Source organism: Emydura macquarii, unplaced genomic scaffold (assembly GCF_026122565.2).
Source record: "Emydura macquarii macquarii isolate MOO-44397 ecotype Brisbane River unplaced genomic scaffold, CSIRO-AGI_Emac_v2 contig_2863, whole genome shotgun sequence".
NCBI lineage: Eukaryota > Metazoa > Chordata > Testudines > Chelidae > Emydura > Emydura macquarii.
Genome location: NW_027133000.1, coordinates 1,920,323 through 1,937,861, shown reverse-complemented (window position 1 = coordinate 1,937,861; position 17,539 = coordinate 1,920,323). Strand labels below are relative to the sequence as shown.

The following is a 17,539-nucleotide window of genomic DNA, read 5'->3' as shown; positions in this document are numbered from 1 at the left end:
TGCTTTTGAGAGTGCTTCTGACATTTCTTAAAGACCTGCAGTACAGAAAGGTAGTACATTCAGCAAATATCTTTACAGCTCTTTTGATGACAGTCTTGGACAGCTGCTTTTTTATGAAAACACGTCTGTGTGCTTGTGTGTAATAGAATATAACTTCAATTTTAACCATGTCTGCCCATATTTAATTTTGCCTCAAGCTGCCATGAATACTCATCAGCCTAATCATAGTTCACTGACTGCCAGTATGGGAATGTTAATTATGGGAATAAATCTTAATTATGACATAACCTCGCTAAATGCAGTGAATCATGTTATTCCAGGCTACTTGTTAACAGTTTTTTTTTTATTATTATTAATTTTACTGATTTTACTATGGGAATCAAATTGCAGTAGCATGATAATATGTCAGGTAACCACTGAGAAACATTTTTAAATGAAGTGTAGGTGATAACAAACGCATGATGAATGAGTTGGGAGGTTTTGTAGAAAATATTGTAGGTGATAACCCAATATAGCTTAGAGTTCTGAAGTTAATTCAAAACATAACCCAAATTGGCTTCTGAAAAAAAATCAGTAAGATAATAATTAAGTAAAAGACAATATCAGCATTATTTGGAAATAAAATGTACCATGGCTGAAAATTTTCTGAGACTAATTCATAGACAACTTTCACCTGAAACTCTCTCACCCTGAGAAAAAGATTGTACTGTTGAAAACATCTGCAATAATTTCAATCTAAAATGTATTGTTATTCAGCAGCCTAAAACTTCTGTGGTTTTAAGCTTGCTGCACACCCAAATGGCTTATCTCAGGCTGCAAATGAAAGTGACTTGCTTTCTAGTCTAAGTCTATTTTATTGCTCCTCAAAGTTGTAAGATTGTTGTGTTTTCACATTTTCTTGTTCCTAATAAAAAAAGCTCACTGAATTCTCAAAATCTGTATTTTAATAGCAAAGGGTCACACATTCGATCCAGTGCACTGGTAAATTATAGAATCACAGGGTTAGAAGGAACTGCAGTTATTATCGTGTCTGATCCCAAGTGCACAAGCCACCTTTCCCAGGCCACTGAGTAATAAAGCAGTTTCCATTACTGTTTGGGAAAGCTAGCAATGCCAGTAAAAGGAGGGGCATCATAATGCCATTAAAATTATCTGAAAACTTTTTACAAAGACAATGACTTTCTTGAGGTGTTTGCTGGGTATTTTTTCCTATGATGGACAGTGCTTGGTATTTTCTGAGAGATCTATTTGTAGCTGAATTTAACAATCTGCCAAAAATAATTCTGGAGACAGAATATTCATCCAAAGTTACCAAATCGTTTTATGCAAATTAGGTCATGTGGCTTCATACTAAAATTAACCTTTATGGGCAGAGGGAGAAACAGGTTAATTAAAAAGCTTACTTTAACTTTGGATACATACCACCAGTAAAGCACATTTTAGGGTTTTGATTATTTTTTTTATTTATTTTTTTTTGGTAATCCATCTTTGTAAATACATTTAAGTGTTTTTTTCTAACAGTCCTATGAAAGTGACTCTATTTGAAGGGAGTGTTCTCCCTGTAAAGGCTTTAAAAAAGTCTGATTTCATCCCTTTATATATTCTTCTAGGAATTACTGTTGCTCTTTTGCTTGTCTGTAAACTTTTAGTTCTTACAGCTGTCAAGCAGTTTATATCATATTACTTAAATAATACCTATAGTAGAACAACTAAGATGCCACAGCACTGAGTGAGCCTGTATTGTATAATATCACAGTTTGTTAAAGATTAGAATCATGAATCTGACAGCACTGTGCTGTAAGCTAAACTATCTGAACACTGATCTTTACTAATGGAACACATAATGTTGCATCAAGGCAAGAAAAAATAAAAATGTTGGAAACAGCCTCCATACAAATACTTGGCCTTATTGTAAGGATAGGTGCTGGATGTGTTCTTGATTAGCTCAGTACATCTTTGTTATCAAAATACATTTAACTGGCCCCTGCATTCCTCCCAGAATTCCTTGTCCTGTGACTGACAAGCAGCATCCCAAGCTTATTGCTAACCATCCTCTTTTCCTATACTTACATGCCTGTATGTCTAGCGTTTTTGGGAGACCTGTCTCCTATAGTTTCTGACAACTGTTCACTTATCAGGGTGTCTCTCTCATTCTCTTAACTCTCCATGCTTTGGTAATCTGTGCAGTTTTAGTGCAGTAGTAATGTTCTTATGTATTAGTAATTTATTGTGTTGCAAGTTTCTGACAAGGGATAGATTGTTTTTTGGAACTATCTACACGGAGGTTTCAGTACCATTTACCTTGATCAGAATACCTAGTTTTAGCCCTGAATGTGCATGCACAAGAAGACAGAGTTAAGGTTTTACAGATAAACACAGCTTTGGCATTTGTCACTTTTGAGTTCTTAACAGTGGAACCTGAACATGGATGTGATGGATTTGGAGTTGCCTGTAATTTACTAATATTGTATCTTGACCAGGTTATTATTCTTTTACTGTATATGCATATATTGAGTATATAACAGTGAAGATTATTAATGTTCTATGTTACTAAATGCCTGTGTACTGTGCCGAAATCGGTATATGTGGGAATTTTGAGGTTGATAGAGTATTATATTTTAAAGTTAGTGGTTGAAGAATCATGACAGAATATTTTTACTTTTTTGAAAAGGGCTTATTTAAACTTTTTATACTACACTATTGAAATTTTTTACAAATTTCCTCCTCTAGATTCAGGGGCCAAGGGAAGAGGAGGTCAGAACAAGTCTTTTAATAATGGAGCTCGTGTCACAGCCTTAACTATGCAGTTACAGCAGGTAGTTCCAAAAGAATGAGCTTAAGACATTTGCCTTTTGTGCGAAACGTTTTGCAAGGTGATTATCTCAGAGTTAGTGGAGCTATCCTACTTTACCAAATGACTGCATACATGTGAAGAAAAAATAATTTTGCACACTGTCAAATACATACACGCACAGTAGCCAGGTATAATATTATACTTTGGTAGTTTCATGTAAAAAAAAAATTAGATTGACAGTCCCATCAATCCAAAAAAATGTTGCATTCTTTATTTTTTTGTTTCAAGAAGAATATGCAGTCTGGTTTGATATTTGTGGAAACATCTTGGTCCCACATATTCCTAGTACCTGTTTTGTGTTTGGTGGCTTTGTTGAGATGCAAGTGTATTTATAAAGCAATTTTTGAAGATACGTCACTGGTGAATAATGGTATTTGTGAAACAGAAGCCATACATATTTTCCAATAATTGTTTTTTATGGATTGCTGGCAGGAATGGGATGGTGAGCTGGCTTTGGTACAACAGTACAGTGATTTGTTAGTGCACACCTGCCCACCAAGGATGTTCTGTAGTGTCAGAGCCTGCAAGATTGATGTAATTTTACCTGAAGCTGCAAATCCTTTAATTATTCACATTTTTCACTTGTAGCTACATGATGCTCATGCATTTCTATTTATAGCTTGCACCATGTTGAGATTACAAAGCAAAGGAAAAAACAGTAAAGAAACATCAATTCTTTTATTTTTATTTGTGCTTCTGTTACTGTGTAGTTATCACTGGCAAAATAAAATTGCACATACTCTTTTCTAAAAGACAATTCTAGCTAAAGGTATTCATTTTAAGGTAGGTTGGTAGACAGGAAACAAGGAAAAAGTCATTTAAAGAGCCTTCTTAAAAAGTGCTCTTTTTGAGCAGGTTACATCTTTCCTATTTTGATACAAGCTTTGTGTTTTCTTTATAGCAAAAGGAAAAATGTGTGAATGGAAGTTAGGATATGTGACACTGGTTTCCTACAATAAAGGGAGAAAGCATACACAACCAACAAAACATGGATAGTGAAAGCAGTGAAATATTGGTAACCCTAGGCATGGGTGGAGACTAAGAAAATTCTTGTTACTTTGATGTCAGTTAATTTTGCTGGAAAAAGTGGTAATTTGGGTAACAAAGACATTTTTAAAAAGTCTTCTCCCTCCCCTCCATTTTCTGTTTCATTAAATTTTTAGGAGCGTTGACCCTGGTTCAGTATCTTACTGAAGTAGGGTTTTTTGGTTTTTTTTAGTCTTATTCTGTGGAAATTATGGGAGTTGTGCCAATAGAGTAAGTCCATAATATTTCACTATTAAAATCTTCATTACATTCAGTGTTTGTTGGTTTATTATATAAACATACTTGCATATTTTTCTCCTGAATGAGGGCTGGTCTACACTGGCGGCGGCGGTTGATGGGAGACATGCAAGCTACATAATGTAGCTTGCGTATCTCCAATCGACGTACTTACATTGACATACCATGGTGTCTTCACGGTGCTGCGTTAACAGGAGATGCCCTCCTGTCAACGCTGCCTTCTGCCTTTCGGGGAGGTGGACTAATTGAGTTGATGAAAGAGTGCTTTCCCATTAGGTCTACGCAGACCTGCTCAATCGATACCCCTGCATCAATGCCTGCCGCCACGGCAGTCTAGACATGCCCTGAGACTTTAGTATTGTATTTCTGTATTGAGAAGAGTCCCCAAACAATGTCATAGTGAAAATAACAGTGGAAAGCTACTGTGTAAAGGAACGGTCAGAAAGATGAAATTGACAATGTCACTGTTGCTGTATATTACTACACAAATAGAACAGAATTTACTTAGATGATTTTAACCTCATTAGCTGTAACTAAATGAGATAAAATACGTGAATAGGTGATATGTATAACATGAAAAGCATAGGTTTTGAGTGTTCTCTGAGAAACTAGGTTGAATAAAGGAAGTACATCTAATTCACGTTTGGAGGTATGTCTTTTTTCCTTCTAAAAATGTGTGTTTGGGCTCAAGCAGTTGTAGTGTTAAGGTGTTAAATAGTCTTGCTGGAATTAATATATCTGTATTTCACTGAAATGTTGTGTGTTTGTCATGGATATGAGAGAGAGAGAGAGAGAGTGTATATTATCACAAAAAGTTAACAATAATATTAAAGTGCGATCAGCACAACAGCGTGAGAGGCAACATACCTTGTTCTGCAGGTCCCAATCATTGATGTGCTTGCTAGTAATGGTTTGTCTGGGATGGAGTTTTGTTAAAATCCCAGCAGCCATTATGGGCTCAAACAACTTTATTGAAATAAATTGTGGTGAAACTGACTACTGGGCAGATCATTAGGGAAAAGTTTCCAGGAGAGCTCTACTAAACCCACTAAACGTTAAGAAGCCTACAGAGGGTCAGTTGGAACCTAGAGATAGTGGTAATGAAACACTTGTCCAACAGAGATGGCTTCTTATTTTTATAGGCCTTAGTATTTGGGTCTGTTGTAATTTTTGTGAGATAAAAATATTCAGTTTTTGCTTGTTTCATCACTGCTCAATCATTTTTGTTCAGTGCTGTGCTAAGTTATTGCAAGGGCCTCAGAACATCGTTTGGTATTAATGTATTAATTAAATGCTCAAAACCCAACATTTGATCGCATTTTGGGTTGTGATATTAGTACTCTTACAAATACTTTTTTAGTTTAAGTTGTTTATGTTGTATCCTTAATGTAGACAGTCCAAGGAACTGCTGACACAATGGCACTAATAAAGGAAAAGTTAAAAAAATGTAAGCATGAAAAATTGAATTGAAGTGAATCGTGTTTTGCATACTATTTGTATAGCTGTATGTTGTACTATATACAATGAAATGTGTTGTAATTGCTTCTTTCTTGGTTTATTTTTTCACCTGTGCAGACGTGTATATATGAATTTGCAGCTATATGTCATGTACCTATTCTGAAAATATTTCAAGAAGAAAAAAAAGCAAAGTATCTTTATATGATTTCTACCTAATTTCAACATTTTCGGAGTTGTAAGATGAACATGAACTTGTCTGTTAGTAACCCACTATAAAATAATAATATGATAGATAAAGAATAAATTGTCTGTCGGCTACCATTATGGCAGATATGTTTTTAATAGTGTACTTTTTAGACCAATATTTTTCAAGTATAAACTTGTATATGGGATGCCAGAAAGTTTGTTCAAAAATTAAGGAGTCCTATATCATTACTTCTAGCTTAGATCAATTGTGCAACAAACTCTGAAGTGTTTAGAAATATATATTGGCAAGGTTAACATGTTAGCTTCTCAAAGCTATTGACTTTGTTGTGTATTCTGATACATTAGCATGTACTGCATGTGTTGGTAAACACCAGGTGTTTTGCTTCATAATAATCCACCTACCATAGTGCCAAATGATGAGCCAATTATACTCAGAATGAAACCAGTTTTAATACTGGTATATCAGCAGTGTTTATTACATTTCTATCATTGTAGCAATTAAGCAACAGGATGTGATGGCTGTCTAGGATAAAGTTCATATGATTTCATATGCAAGCTTTATACTTGTTACTGGCTTTATACAGATCTGCAGGCATTACACAGGTAGGGTGACTTTTACATCTGTATGTGTTACCCTATAAAAGTCTTTATACTCCAGACATTGATTCATAATGGCTGAGTTGCCATCTCCATTCTCAGTATAGCAGGCAGAAAAACAAAGCAGAGGCTGAGGATTTTGGTGTGCTCATGGTGGCCATGCAACCTATTTTTTGAGCTCAATTGTTTTTCTGTTTCAGAGAGAAAGAGAAGCAGGTCTAACTCCTTCACTTCTTTTAATTCAGTAATGGCTGAAGGGCTCACCAGACAGCACAAAAAAAGCCCCAAAATGCAGAGCCTCAATGATTCCTGCTTTTGGCTGGGTGACTGGCTTTTCCTGCAAGGATTTGGATTGATCTGGGGAGACTTCAAGTCAGCTGGATTCTCCTGGGACTTCCTCCCAATTACTCACTAAGAGAGTACTGTCCCTCCAAGTAGGATCCACGACACAGTTCATGTGACCCATACTAGTGGCATAGCAGCCCCTTCTTGTCTTCTGCCACTGACCTGATGTCTGTCTGGCAAGATCTTTGTGATAGGGAATGATGAACTTTGACCTTTGACATGCACCTTTGCCCTATGTGGGCTTCTGTGCAGGGTAGAATGAGGGCGAAGTAGGATGTCCTAAAGTCTAGTAGCTAAAGAGGTAAGCCTCGTTTAATATGTGGAATTTACAGATTTCCACACACAAGAACAGGCCATCTGAATTTTTTTTCTCCATTCCTTTCCAAGAAGGAGGGCAGTTTCTCATACCCACTTGTGGAACCTGCAAACAGTGAGAATATTTAAATATCAAGATTTAGCCTACCTATATTAACTCTTTTCTAACACCCACCAGTTAAATCCAAAGGAACCTGCAGAGAAACTACACCCAGTCTATGTGGCTGTCACTTCCCAGGGGTCTGTACCAAGAAACATCCAGATGTAAAGTTTATTGCCACCACTAGTGCCTTTGAACTGAGTTCATTTCTGGACAATTTATAATATGCTTGGGGCACAATCCTATGGTTGATTCCTTTTGTTTCTGGGTTCAGCTAATCTCCTACTCCCATAGAAAGCAATTCCTCTTGTCCCAATATCATAAACAAAAAGACTGATGGCTCTTTAAGGAAAAATAAATAACTTTTCCCCCACAACAGTCCAGAACTAAGCATTCTGTATGCAGCTAAGAATCTGAGTGTTATCTTTAGGCTCAGATCCCTTCCTCACCTACCCACCAGAGTGAGAGGTTTAAAAAAAGATAAAATAAAAAAGAGAGTAGTTTGGTGACAGTATATGAAAGAGGAAGAGCAAATGACCATTAACAAAGCAATGGAAACAACTACATAAAATATTCACAATGCACAAAGTAAACAATTAAAAAAGGACATTGGTTTTTTCTGGCCTTTCAGTTACAGTCCTCAGGCATTAACAGCAGTAATAATAAGTAAAGAAATTTCTGAGAAAAATGTGATTTTGTTTTTAAGTTAACTGTGTTCCTTTAATCATGCTACCTTAGTATTTTAATGTGGTGTATATAGGTAACTTGTAATCTCTGATCTCTGTGCTGTCATCTCTATAGAAAGGTCACAAGTTCAAGCTGTCAGACTTGTTCAACTTCTTTGCTCATGGCCTATTCACTTTCTTGGCCACATAAGTGTTAGCGGGGGGAGGGTGTGCATGGGTGCATGTGCGCGTTGACGGTGGGTGGGGTGGCAAGACAGTTAATAGAACGCTTGTAATAGAGAGATCAAACCAAAATCTTAACATAGCTTTTCTCCCCCCCAAAAAATGTAGATGCAATTTATCGCGACCAAATTTCCTCTTGACATCTCTGTCCTCTTCCCAAAGAAAGAGGTTTCTGAAATGCATTAAATTGTACACAAGGATCTATTCTTTATAATTCTTCACTAAATAAGTATAGTTTATTATAGGCTTTGCTTCAGTAATCATCAGCTCACTTTTTCTGCGAACAGTTTAAAAAAAAAAAAAAAAAAAAAACCTTCCATGTGTGGTTTGCCATGGTATACCCCGTTCAATTGGTGCTTTGTTTTTTTGACTTCCACTCAAAATGCAGACAGCTGGAGATTTAGAAAAGTTGCACTATTGTGCTGAATCTCAAATATTCCATAAAGTCCATGTCACATTACTGATACCAGTTATTTTTAACAAGTTTTTAAGAATGCAGTTTGTGAATATATGGCTTATTGGATGGAATTACATTAGTGGCAGAGTTTTGAATTGGAGCAGCAATGCATGTCTTTCATGCCTTCCAGACTTTATCAACCTAGAGGGATTAATGATTGGCTTTATGGTAGAAAATATAGCAGCTACTTTTGCCAGTGTTTACTTAAAAGATTTGTTTATCCAGCTCATTAATCCTTCAGGAAATAAACGTATTAACTAGGTATGTTTAATGGTACATACTACACAGTAGCCTTTAGCAACTTTCCAAAATAAACAGGAGTGGCTAGGGGAGAAAGCTTGAGGTTATATTTTAATTTTACTCCAAAAATATAATAACTAATGTTTTGATTTGTGCAAGTTCTTACATCCTGATACAGCAGAAAAGCCATCCGTCTTCTTTATGACAGAATGCCCTAAATCTGCTCGCCTCTTCCTGTGATAATATTCACAAAAGATTTGTGGCCTAAAAACCAGCCATGTCGATATCACCCATTTATCACGCTGAGGCATCCTTCCCACTTCAGATTAATTGTGTTGACAGAGGAAGGAGACAGCAGTTATGCCTGGAGAAGAGAATTCAGCATAGAAGGATCAAAGGAAGAACAAAATAGTAAAATAAGATTCAGGAAAATAAGTATATTTTTGTGGGCCTGATATTTTTTATGTATAGCAAAATCCCTTTGTGTGCGTTAGATCACTTATACTTGGAAATGGGAATGACATTTGACATATAATATTAGCAGCAGACAAAAAGTGATCTTATTTTAATGACCAAATTATTTTCATAAATGTGAAAACTCGAGTAAACTTGAGACAAAACAGTTTTTAATGCAAAGTAGTGGCTTACCTAGTCTGAGCACATGAATTGTTTACTAGGGGATTGCTGCTTTATTGTAAAATATTAAAATGTAGCCCAGATGCCAGACATTTGTATGCAGGATTAGATTTCTTACAGTCAAATGTCAAGGTTAATGGGCTCTGTATTGTACAGTTTTCATTAACTGTTTTCCAGCAATCATTTTTTAAACTAAAAACAGGAAGCACACGCTTGAAATGACACCAGATCTACAAAACAGAACCCCATGACACTTCTGTGAGCATACATGTTCAAGTAGTATGCATTCACCTGCATACAGACACACTCTCGTCTCTTCTTTTCTGTCCCTCCTGGCCTTGCCATCCCTGTGCATCTCTGATCACTTTTTGGGGAGTGACACTGCTTTGACATTTATAACAGCTCTGCTCTCAGAAAGACATAGGTCCTTTAAAATTACAACATAGTGTGTCTGCCAGGACCAAGCAGTCAGACATAGTTGAAAGTAAGGAAAACTAAATGCAAAGCAGAAGAATAAGGTTTGGAGGCTTTTCAGCAATGATGAATATTCATACTGTATTGTTAACAAGTATTCTGTGTCTGAATTTCACCAAGTTAATGTCTTTTTTAATTGCCTCATAGATAAAGTTTAAAATTCTGCTGTACTGAAATAATTAGTTTTTTTTTTTTTATTAAAGCAAGTAAATACTCACTGTTAGTAATCTTGTGTCTCATATCAGTGATAAATATTCATCTTACCATGAGTTTTTGCACTCCTTATTCTAATATTTGTATATCACATAATTTAAAAAACAGATCACTTTTCTCTCCATTCCATAAAAATACCAGTGGATATAAGTGTATTGATTGATAGATTGTAAATTGCTCTCAGGTTTTTGATGATCTTACAAATCACTTAAAATTCACTGTTGTGGTTAATGATGTCATCAGAACTCAAAAGTTGATTTGCATTTATATGATCTGATTCATCTGCACCCATGTCTACAGGGAAACTCCAAAATACCTGCTATTTTATAAAAAACAAAAAAAAACCAACCATCTTCAGCCATTTTGTAGTCTTATTAAAAATATACGCTCACTTTTAAAAATCTCTCCCTGCTGTGGATCTGCTTTAACAATCTTAAATAGTGAAGCTGACAGAGGAAATTGTCATTTATGCAGCAGCTGTAGATGTAAAAATGTGTTTTAAACATTTAAAGTGTTATGACAGTGTTGTCATGATTATTACTTACCTAAGTGATGCAGAATTATAACAGGAGCATAGGAATTGCCATATTGGATCAGACCAATGGTCCATAAAGTCCAGTACCCTGTCATTCCCAGTAGCCACTACTAATAGGAAGGTGTGAGAAATCCTGTGGTTGGCAGTGATGGGGAATAACATAGCAATAAGAACAATTTTCTCCTAACATCTGTAAGACAATGGTTGGGTTATACCCTGAACTATAGGAGTAAATATCCCTTTGAACTGATTTTTTAAGCTTTTCTAATATGACTGTGAGTTTTGTTAGTATCCATATAAATGACCAGACCTGTTTTTGAAACCTTACGAGCTTTTCACCTAAAGGATATCTTGTGGCAGTGAATTCCATGTGTTAGTTATGTATTCTGTCAAAAAAGATTTCCTTTGACCAGGTGTTTTTCAGTTTCATTGAATGTCCCTTTGTACTGTATGAGAGGGTAAAAAGAAGTGTCTGACTTACCTTCTTTTAGAAATAGTTATCATGGCCCTTTTCCTCACCTTTGTTAGTCTCCAATCTCTCCATAAGGCTGTCTCTCCGTGCTTCTAATCATTCTTGTTACTCACCTATGAACCACCTCTATTGCTATGTTTTTAAGATAAAATGACCACAGCTGAATACATTTTTCCAGATGAGGTTGTAGCATCGATTTATATAATGCCATTATAATACTTTGTCTCCAATTCTGTATGCAGACTAACATTTTGTGGGTTGTCTTTGGTTGCCACTAAACACTGAGCAGAGATCTTGATCAAACGATGCATAGAAGCACCCATATCTTTTCCCTGGGTGTTTATTGTTGATTTGGATTCAGTCAGGTGTGTATATAGTTCAGATTATTCCTTCCAGTGTTCATTACCCCCTGATTGTCACAACTGAATGTCATCTGCCATCATGCTGCCCATTCATAGTCTTCGCTAGTCTCGACTAGCCGACAGATTTTCCCTCCTCAATGTTCGCTCCTTTTCTAGAACTTTGTTAAAAATATTAAACACCAGTCGTAGCAGAGAACCTTGCAGCAACTTGCTGTTAACCTTTTGTTAAAACTGGCAACAACTAGAGAGCCTGTGGGATCTCATTTTCAGGAAGACTTTCTTGATATTCTGTCTAAATATTTGTTTTCTTAATTTCATCTCAATACTGCTTTTACCTCACATCTGCTTGTACTGTCCTAAATAATTCCTCTCCTTCTTTGACATATTTCTTAACAACTTTTGTATATTTGTAGACTATTATGTCCTCCCACAATTCTCTCAATTTTACTTGGGCACTGTTGGAAGTGATATGCTCAAATGCCTTTTTAAACTTGCCAAGGCATCCTACTTTTATCTCTCTTCACACACACAAGAATTGCTTGAAGTTTTCCTAGCAGTTGTGTAAAATATGCCAAGAATCCCAGGAGAGGGGGATATAATTCATGATAGAATCAGGTTGGTACTGTCTTCCTACAGAAAAATAAGAAGCTATAAACATGTCAGAGCATTAAGTTGAAGTTCTCATCTCCATACAAATAAACTGAGCCTTTTAAAAAGCAAGAATATCTGTGTAATACCAGTGCCTTGGAGCCTGTATTCTGAGCCATAGAATTGGTGCAGTTTTGCAAACTTTGCATAAATCGGAAAGCCTGCATTAGTTTTGCCACTTTCTCAGATTATCGTAGAGGATATTAATAGACAGAAACTGAATAAGGGTGGCTTCCTGAATAGACCAAGCCTTTCACTCTAAACATCAAAGAAATTGGAGTAAGTAGTCCTGTCTAACTAAAATATTCTACTTGAAGTTCCACTCTAACTTGGTAGAGCCATAATGAATTGCTATCCTTCCCAGAGATATCTAGAACTGATACATCCAGTGCTGATTGTATTTATGTCATTTATTGTACTCTCTGTCAGGCTGTCATAAGATGCAAGTTAGGGTAATTATACACATTTGTGTATTTGTCCCATTATGAGACTGAAGGTCAGGTGAAACAAATCAGCTGGTCCATTTGCTGTGCTAAAGAAACCATGTACTCTTATTAGCTACTTTGGTCAGAACTGCCCAACCCTTGTTTTCAAAACATACATAGCCCTGATGTTATTACTTCTGAAATAATGTTTGTGGTGGGATCACTTTTGGTAATACATTTCTTCATTCTGCTTTGGTAATTTGCAACTGGCGGTAGCTTATTTTATATTTTAAGACATTCCCCTGTAAAGAGTACTTGCTGGTCTCCCAAGTTCAGTAATGTCGTGTCATATACTTCAGCCAGTATGCTCTCCTCTTGGCTGCAGCCATTTTTGGATTGAATTCAAAGTAAGACTGAGACAAATTCATTGTGTGTGCTGTCAAGCACGAAATAATGTTGAGATTTCCTGTTTTCCAGTAGACAGAAAGCATATAGTTTTGTCAAAAACAGCAGGCCACACAAAGTTCAAATTCAGTAACTTTGTTTCACTGGACACTTTCAATTTTAGCAACTGTACCATGACAATCAGGGCATTGATTATTCGACCAGCTGAAAGTTCATGCATTATGTAAATTGATGTTACTTGAGTTGCTTTCCATTGTACATCTACATTTAAGAGGGTTTTAGTTTACAGCATGCCAAGCAGGGCCGTCCATAGAGGGGTGCAGGGCCCAGGGCGGAGGAGACTGCTGTCACGCTGAGATCCTGGGACATGGGGAAGCCAAAGGCAGCTGCCGCTCAGCTTCAAGCTCAGCCCACGGAGCGTGGGAGGCTGCCGCCGGGCTCCCAGCCGGGTGTGGGAGGCTCCTACCAGGCTGGGACCCTGGGAAGCGGGCAAGTTGCAGGCGGCTGCCACCTGGCTCCGAGCCCAGCTCACAGGACATGCAAGACTGACGCTGGGCTCCCAGTCTGGGCCCAGGAGGCTGCCTCCTGGCTTCCCAGGACTCAGGCACCAGCCACCTGCCTCCCAGCAGGAACTGGGACCGGGTGGGATGTGGTCGGCTGCCGCCCTTTTCCCAGCTGGGAGCTGGGACCAGGTGGGACGTAGGTGGCTGCCTCCTGAATGTGTGGGCTTGCAGGACCAGGGGACCAGCGTGGGGTCCCCCAAAGCCCGGGAAGGTCACCCCTATTCACGTATGTGAAGAACAGCTCTGATGCCAAGAAATTTTACTTAAATACCTTTACTATAAGTAATTAAATTGATCTAAAATATCTCTATAGCTTCAGTTGTTATGGTATTTTTTCACTTCCTGTTTTAAACAGTTGTATGATGTAACTTTGCTGTGTTAAACAGCTGCTACTTTACATTCCTGTGGTGGCTGCATTTTAGTGGTGAATAAAATTAAACCTTTATAGAATTTGCCTGTAAACCCTTTGGATATCTTTTGAATGAAAATATCAATGTTAACTACATGGTTAGGAAACATTGAAGATGTTTTTCCACTGTAGTTTCACTGGTCTAAATGATTTTACTAACTTTCATATATGGGTTTTTGCTTGTTTTTCAATCCCTGGTCAGAAATCGACATTGAACGTTGTGTCCGTGAATCAGTCAACCTGTTTTGCTGGACCCCTAAGAGTGCAACATTCAGACAACATGCACAGCCTCCAAAGCAAGCCAGTGAGGGCAATGGCTCAAGAGGTTCAATGTCCTGCTTCTCAGCAGATTATCAGGATGCACCTAAAAGTGACCTGGTGAGTGTTTTAGGATTATGCTTTCCTAGCTCTTTAAGGAAAAAGTGAGGTGTTAAGGGTAATTCTATAAAAATAAAGTTTATTTAGAAAATTACACCTCTATTATTCTATTGTAATTCAGGTTTGACTTTTTAGTGCAATATTTTATAAATGTTTAGTAATGAATAATATTGTTTGGTCCTAAAAACTTCAAATAGATTGGAGCTGCATGCTAGACATTGTGCACACATATAATAAATGACAGTCCCTGTCCATAAGAACTTGCAGTCTAAAATACAAAATATTTAAATTTAATGTTTTAAAATTCCTTAGATATTTCAACATTTTCTGTAAAAGGTGTGTTATGTGAATCATAAAAGACTGGCAATATTACAAGTTGTGAGTTAGTGAAACTAGAAATGAGTTATGCAGATTATTTTAACCAGCTTGCAATAACGCATTTATACCACACGCTGTGTGGGGGTAGAAGGGGTGTGTGTGTTCAAATTTCCACTCAGCTTTGCTAGTGCACCTCAATCCTTTCTTGAAACATTCCTACTCTTTCGTTGTTGGATTTCCTCAAGCAAAGACTAATTATTCTGAATGGTTTTGTGATGTGATCAGATGAGACCACACCTATCTCCTTCCCCTGATGACCTAAACCAGATTTTAACTCTCCATAGATTAAAAGGATTGCTTAACCTGACATTTTTGTAATCTTGGTTTTCATGAGTGATATAGTTACATTCCCAATAATGTTTATGGTTACAAAATCCAACATTTTTCCTTTCCAGGAGCACTCATAGGACTTTGATCAGTGATGAGTGTGAAGTGTATACTTCTAAGAGAGAGTGTGGTGACTTATTTTATTGAACTACAGGCCTGTTTGTTTGACCTCAGTAGTATGCAAGGTCTTGGAAAAAATTGAAAGAGAAAGTAGTTAAGGACATCAAGATTAATGGTAATTGGGACAAAATACAACATGGTTTTACAGATGGTCAGTCGTGCCAGACCAACCTGATCTGCTTCTTTGAGAAGAGATTTTTTTAGACAAAGGGAATACAGTGGATCTAATTTACCTAGATTTCAGTAAGGTATTTGATATAGTTCAACATGGGGAATTAATAGTTAAATTGGAAAAGATGGGGATTAATAAATATGAAAATTGAAAGGTGGTTAAGGAACTGGTTAAAGGGGAGACTACAACAGGTCATACAGAAAGGTGAGCTGTCAGGCTGGAGGGAGGTTACTAGTGGAGTTCCTCAGGGATCGGTCTTGGGACCAATCTTATATAACGTTTTTATTACTGACCCTGGCACAAAAAGTGGGAGCGTGCTAATAAAGTATGCAGATGACATAAAGTTAGGAGGTATTGCCAATACAGAGGAGGACTCGGATATCATACAAGAAGATCTGGATGATGTTGTAAACTGAAGTAATAGAAGTAGGTTGAAATTTAACAGTGGGAAGTGCAAGGTCATGCATTTAGGGACTAATAACAAGAATTTTTGCTATAAGCTGTGGATGCATCAGTTGGAAGTGACAGAGGAGGAGAAGGACCTTGGCATATTGGTTGATGACTGAGTCACCAATGTGATGTGGCCGTGAAAAAAGCTAATGCAGCTAGGATGCATCAGGCGAGGTATTTCCAGTAAAGATAGCGAGTGTTAGTACTGTCATACAACATGCAGTGAGACCTCATCTGGAATACTATGTGCAGTTCTGGTCTCCCATGTTTAAGAAAAATGAATACAAACTGGAACAGGTACAGAGAAGTGCTACTGGAATGATTCGAGGAATGGAAAACCTGCTTTATGAGAGGAGACTCAAAGCTTGTTTAGCCTAACCAAAAGAAGGCTGAGGGGAAATATGATTTCTCTCTATAAATACATCAGAGGGATAAACACCGGAGGAGAGAGGAATTATTTAAGTTTAGTGCCAATGTGGACACAAGAACAAATGGATATAAACTGGCCATCAAGAAGTTGAGACTTGAAATTAGACAAAGGTTTCTAAACATCAGAACAGTAAAGTTTTGGAACAGTCTTACAAGGGGAGAAGTGAGGGCAAAAAACCTAGCTGGCTTCAAGACTGAGCTTGATAAGTTTATGGTGGGGATAGTATGATGGGACAACCTAATTTGGCAGTTAACTGATTTTTGACTACCAGCAGTGAATATGCCCAATGACCTGTGATAGGAAGTTAGATGGGGTGGGTTCTGAGTTACTACAGAGAATTTTTTCCTGGGTGTCTGGCTGGTGAATCTTGCCCACATGCTCAGAGTTTAGATGATCACCATATTTGGGGTCGGGAAGGAATTTTTCTCCAGGGCAGATTGGCAGAAGCCCTGGGCATTTTTCGCCTTCCTCTGTAGCATGGGGCACAAGTCACTTGCTGGTGGATTGTCTGTACCTTGAAGACTTTAAACCATGATTTGAGGACTTCAATAACTCAGTCATAAGTTAGGGGTCTATTATAGGAGTGGGTGGGTGAGGTTCTGTGGCCGGCATTGTACAGGAGGTCGGATGAGATGATCATAATGGTCCCTTCTGACCTTAAAGTCTACGAGTCTATGAATATGTGTCTCAATAGTTAAAATGGAAAGGGAACATTGTTAGTATGTGTATGTGTGCACTGGATCCAGTTTGGTGTCCCCCTTATTTTCCTCTGCAATATAATTTCCCACCCCAATCAGGGCTTTTAGTTTCAAAGTCCTCACGTACGTGCTGCTTGTATTTCTATGTACTTCATGGCCTTAATAATGACCAGACCACATGCCCTCCTCTACAAGGCAACCAAGTATAGTTCCAGCAGATTTTACAAATATTCACAAATTCACTTCAAGCAGAGCTAGGAGTAGAGCACTACATCTCCAATACAGAAGACCTAAATCTCTTCCACTCAGCCTACCTCAGGATACATGTGCCAAATCTGTGGGATTGGCTGTCCTGCCTACAACCACTGCTCCAAACACTTGGCAATGTTGAAGAGTGAGGGGTGTATTTTGTTTTGAGGAACAGTTTATTGCAGTGCCTTCCTCCCCACCTGTACATGTCGAACCTTGATAATTTTTGCTACGGTTTTAATATCAGTATGGTCTTTTAATTTTTGTTTCAGTACCATTTTGATCTTAAAGCTGCTGTAAGGAATGTGCCAGTAAAATTATTTTATCTTGTGCCAGGACCACCAGCTACCCCATCTCCACTCTTTTGGCTCTGCATATCATTATATTTCCATAACAGAGTATTATCAAGGGCCTGGCTGCAGGATTATGA

General features: G+C 37.6%; 1 protein-coding gene across 5 annotated transcripts in view; it reads left to right on the top strand.

Annotated features, from left to right (window-relative positions):
- Positions 1 to 17,539, top strand: part of TBCK (TBC1 domain containing kinase) — a 194,228-nt gene that overhangs the window by 104,954 nt on the left and 71,735 nt on the right. For all 5 annotated transcript variants that reach the window (XM_067568243.1, XM_067568242.1, XM_067568245.1 and 2 more), the window contains one exon: positions 14,110 to 14,285. In XM_067568243.1, the coding sequence (XP_067424344.1) occupies positions 14,110 to 14,285 (176 nt within the window). The remainder of the gene's footprint in view (positions 1 to 14,109; positions 14,286 to 17,539) is intronic.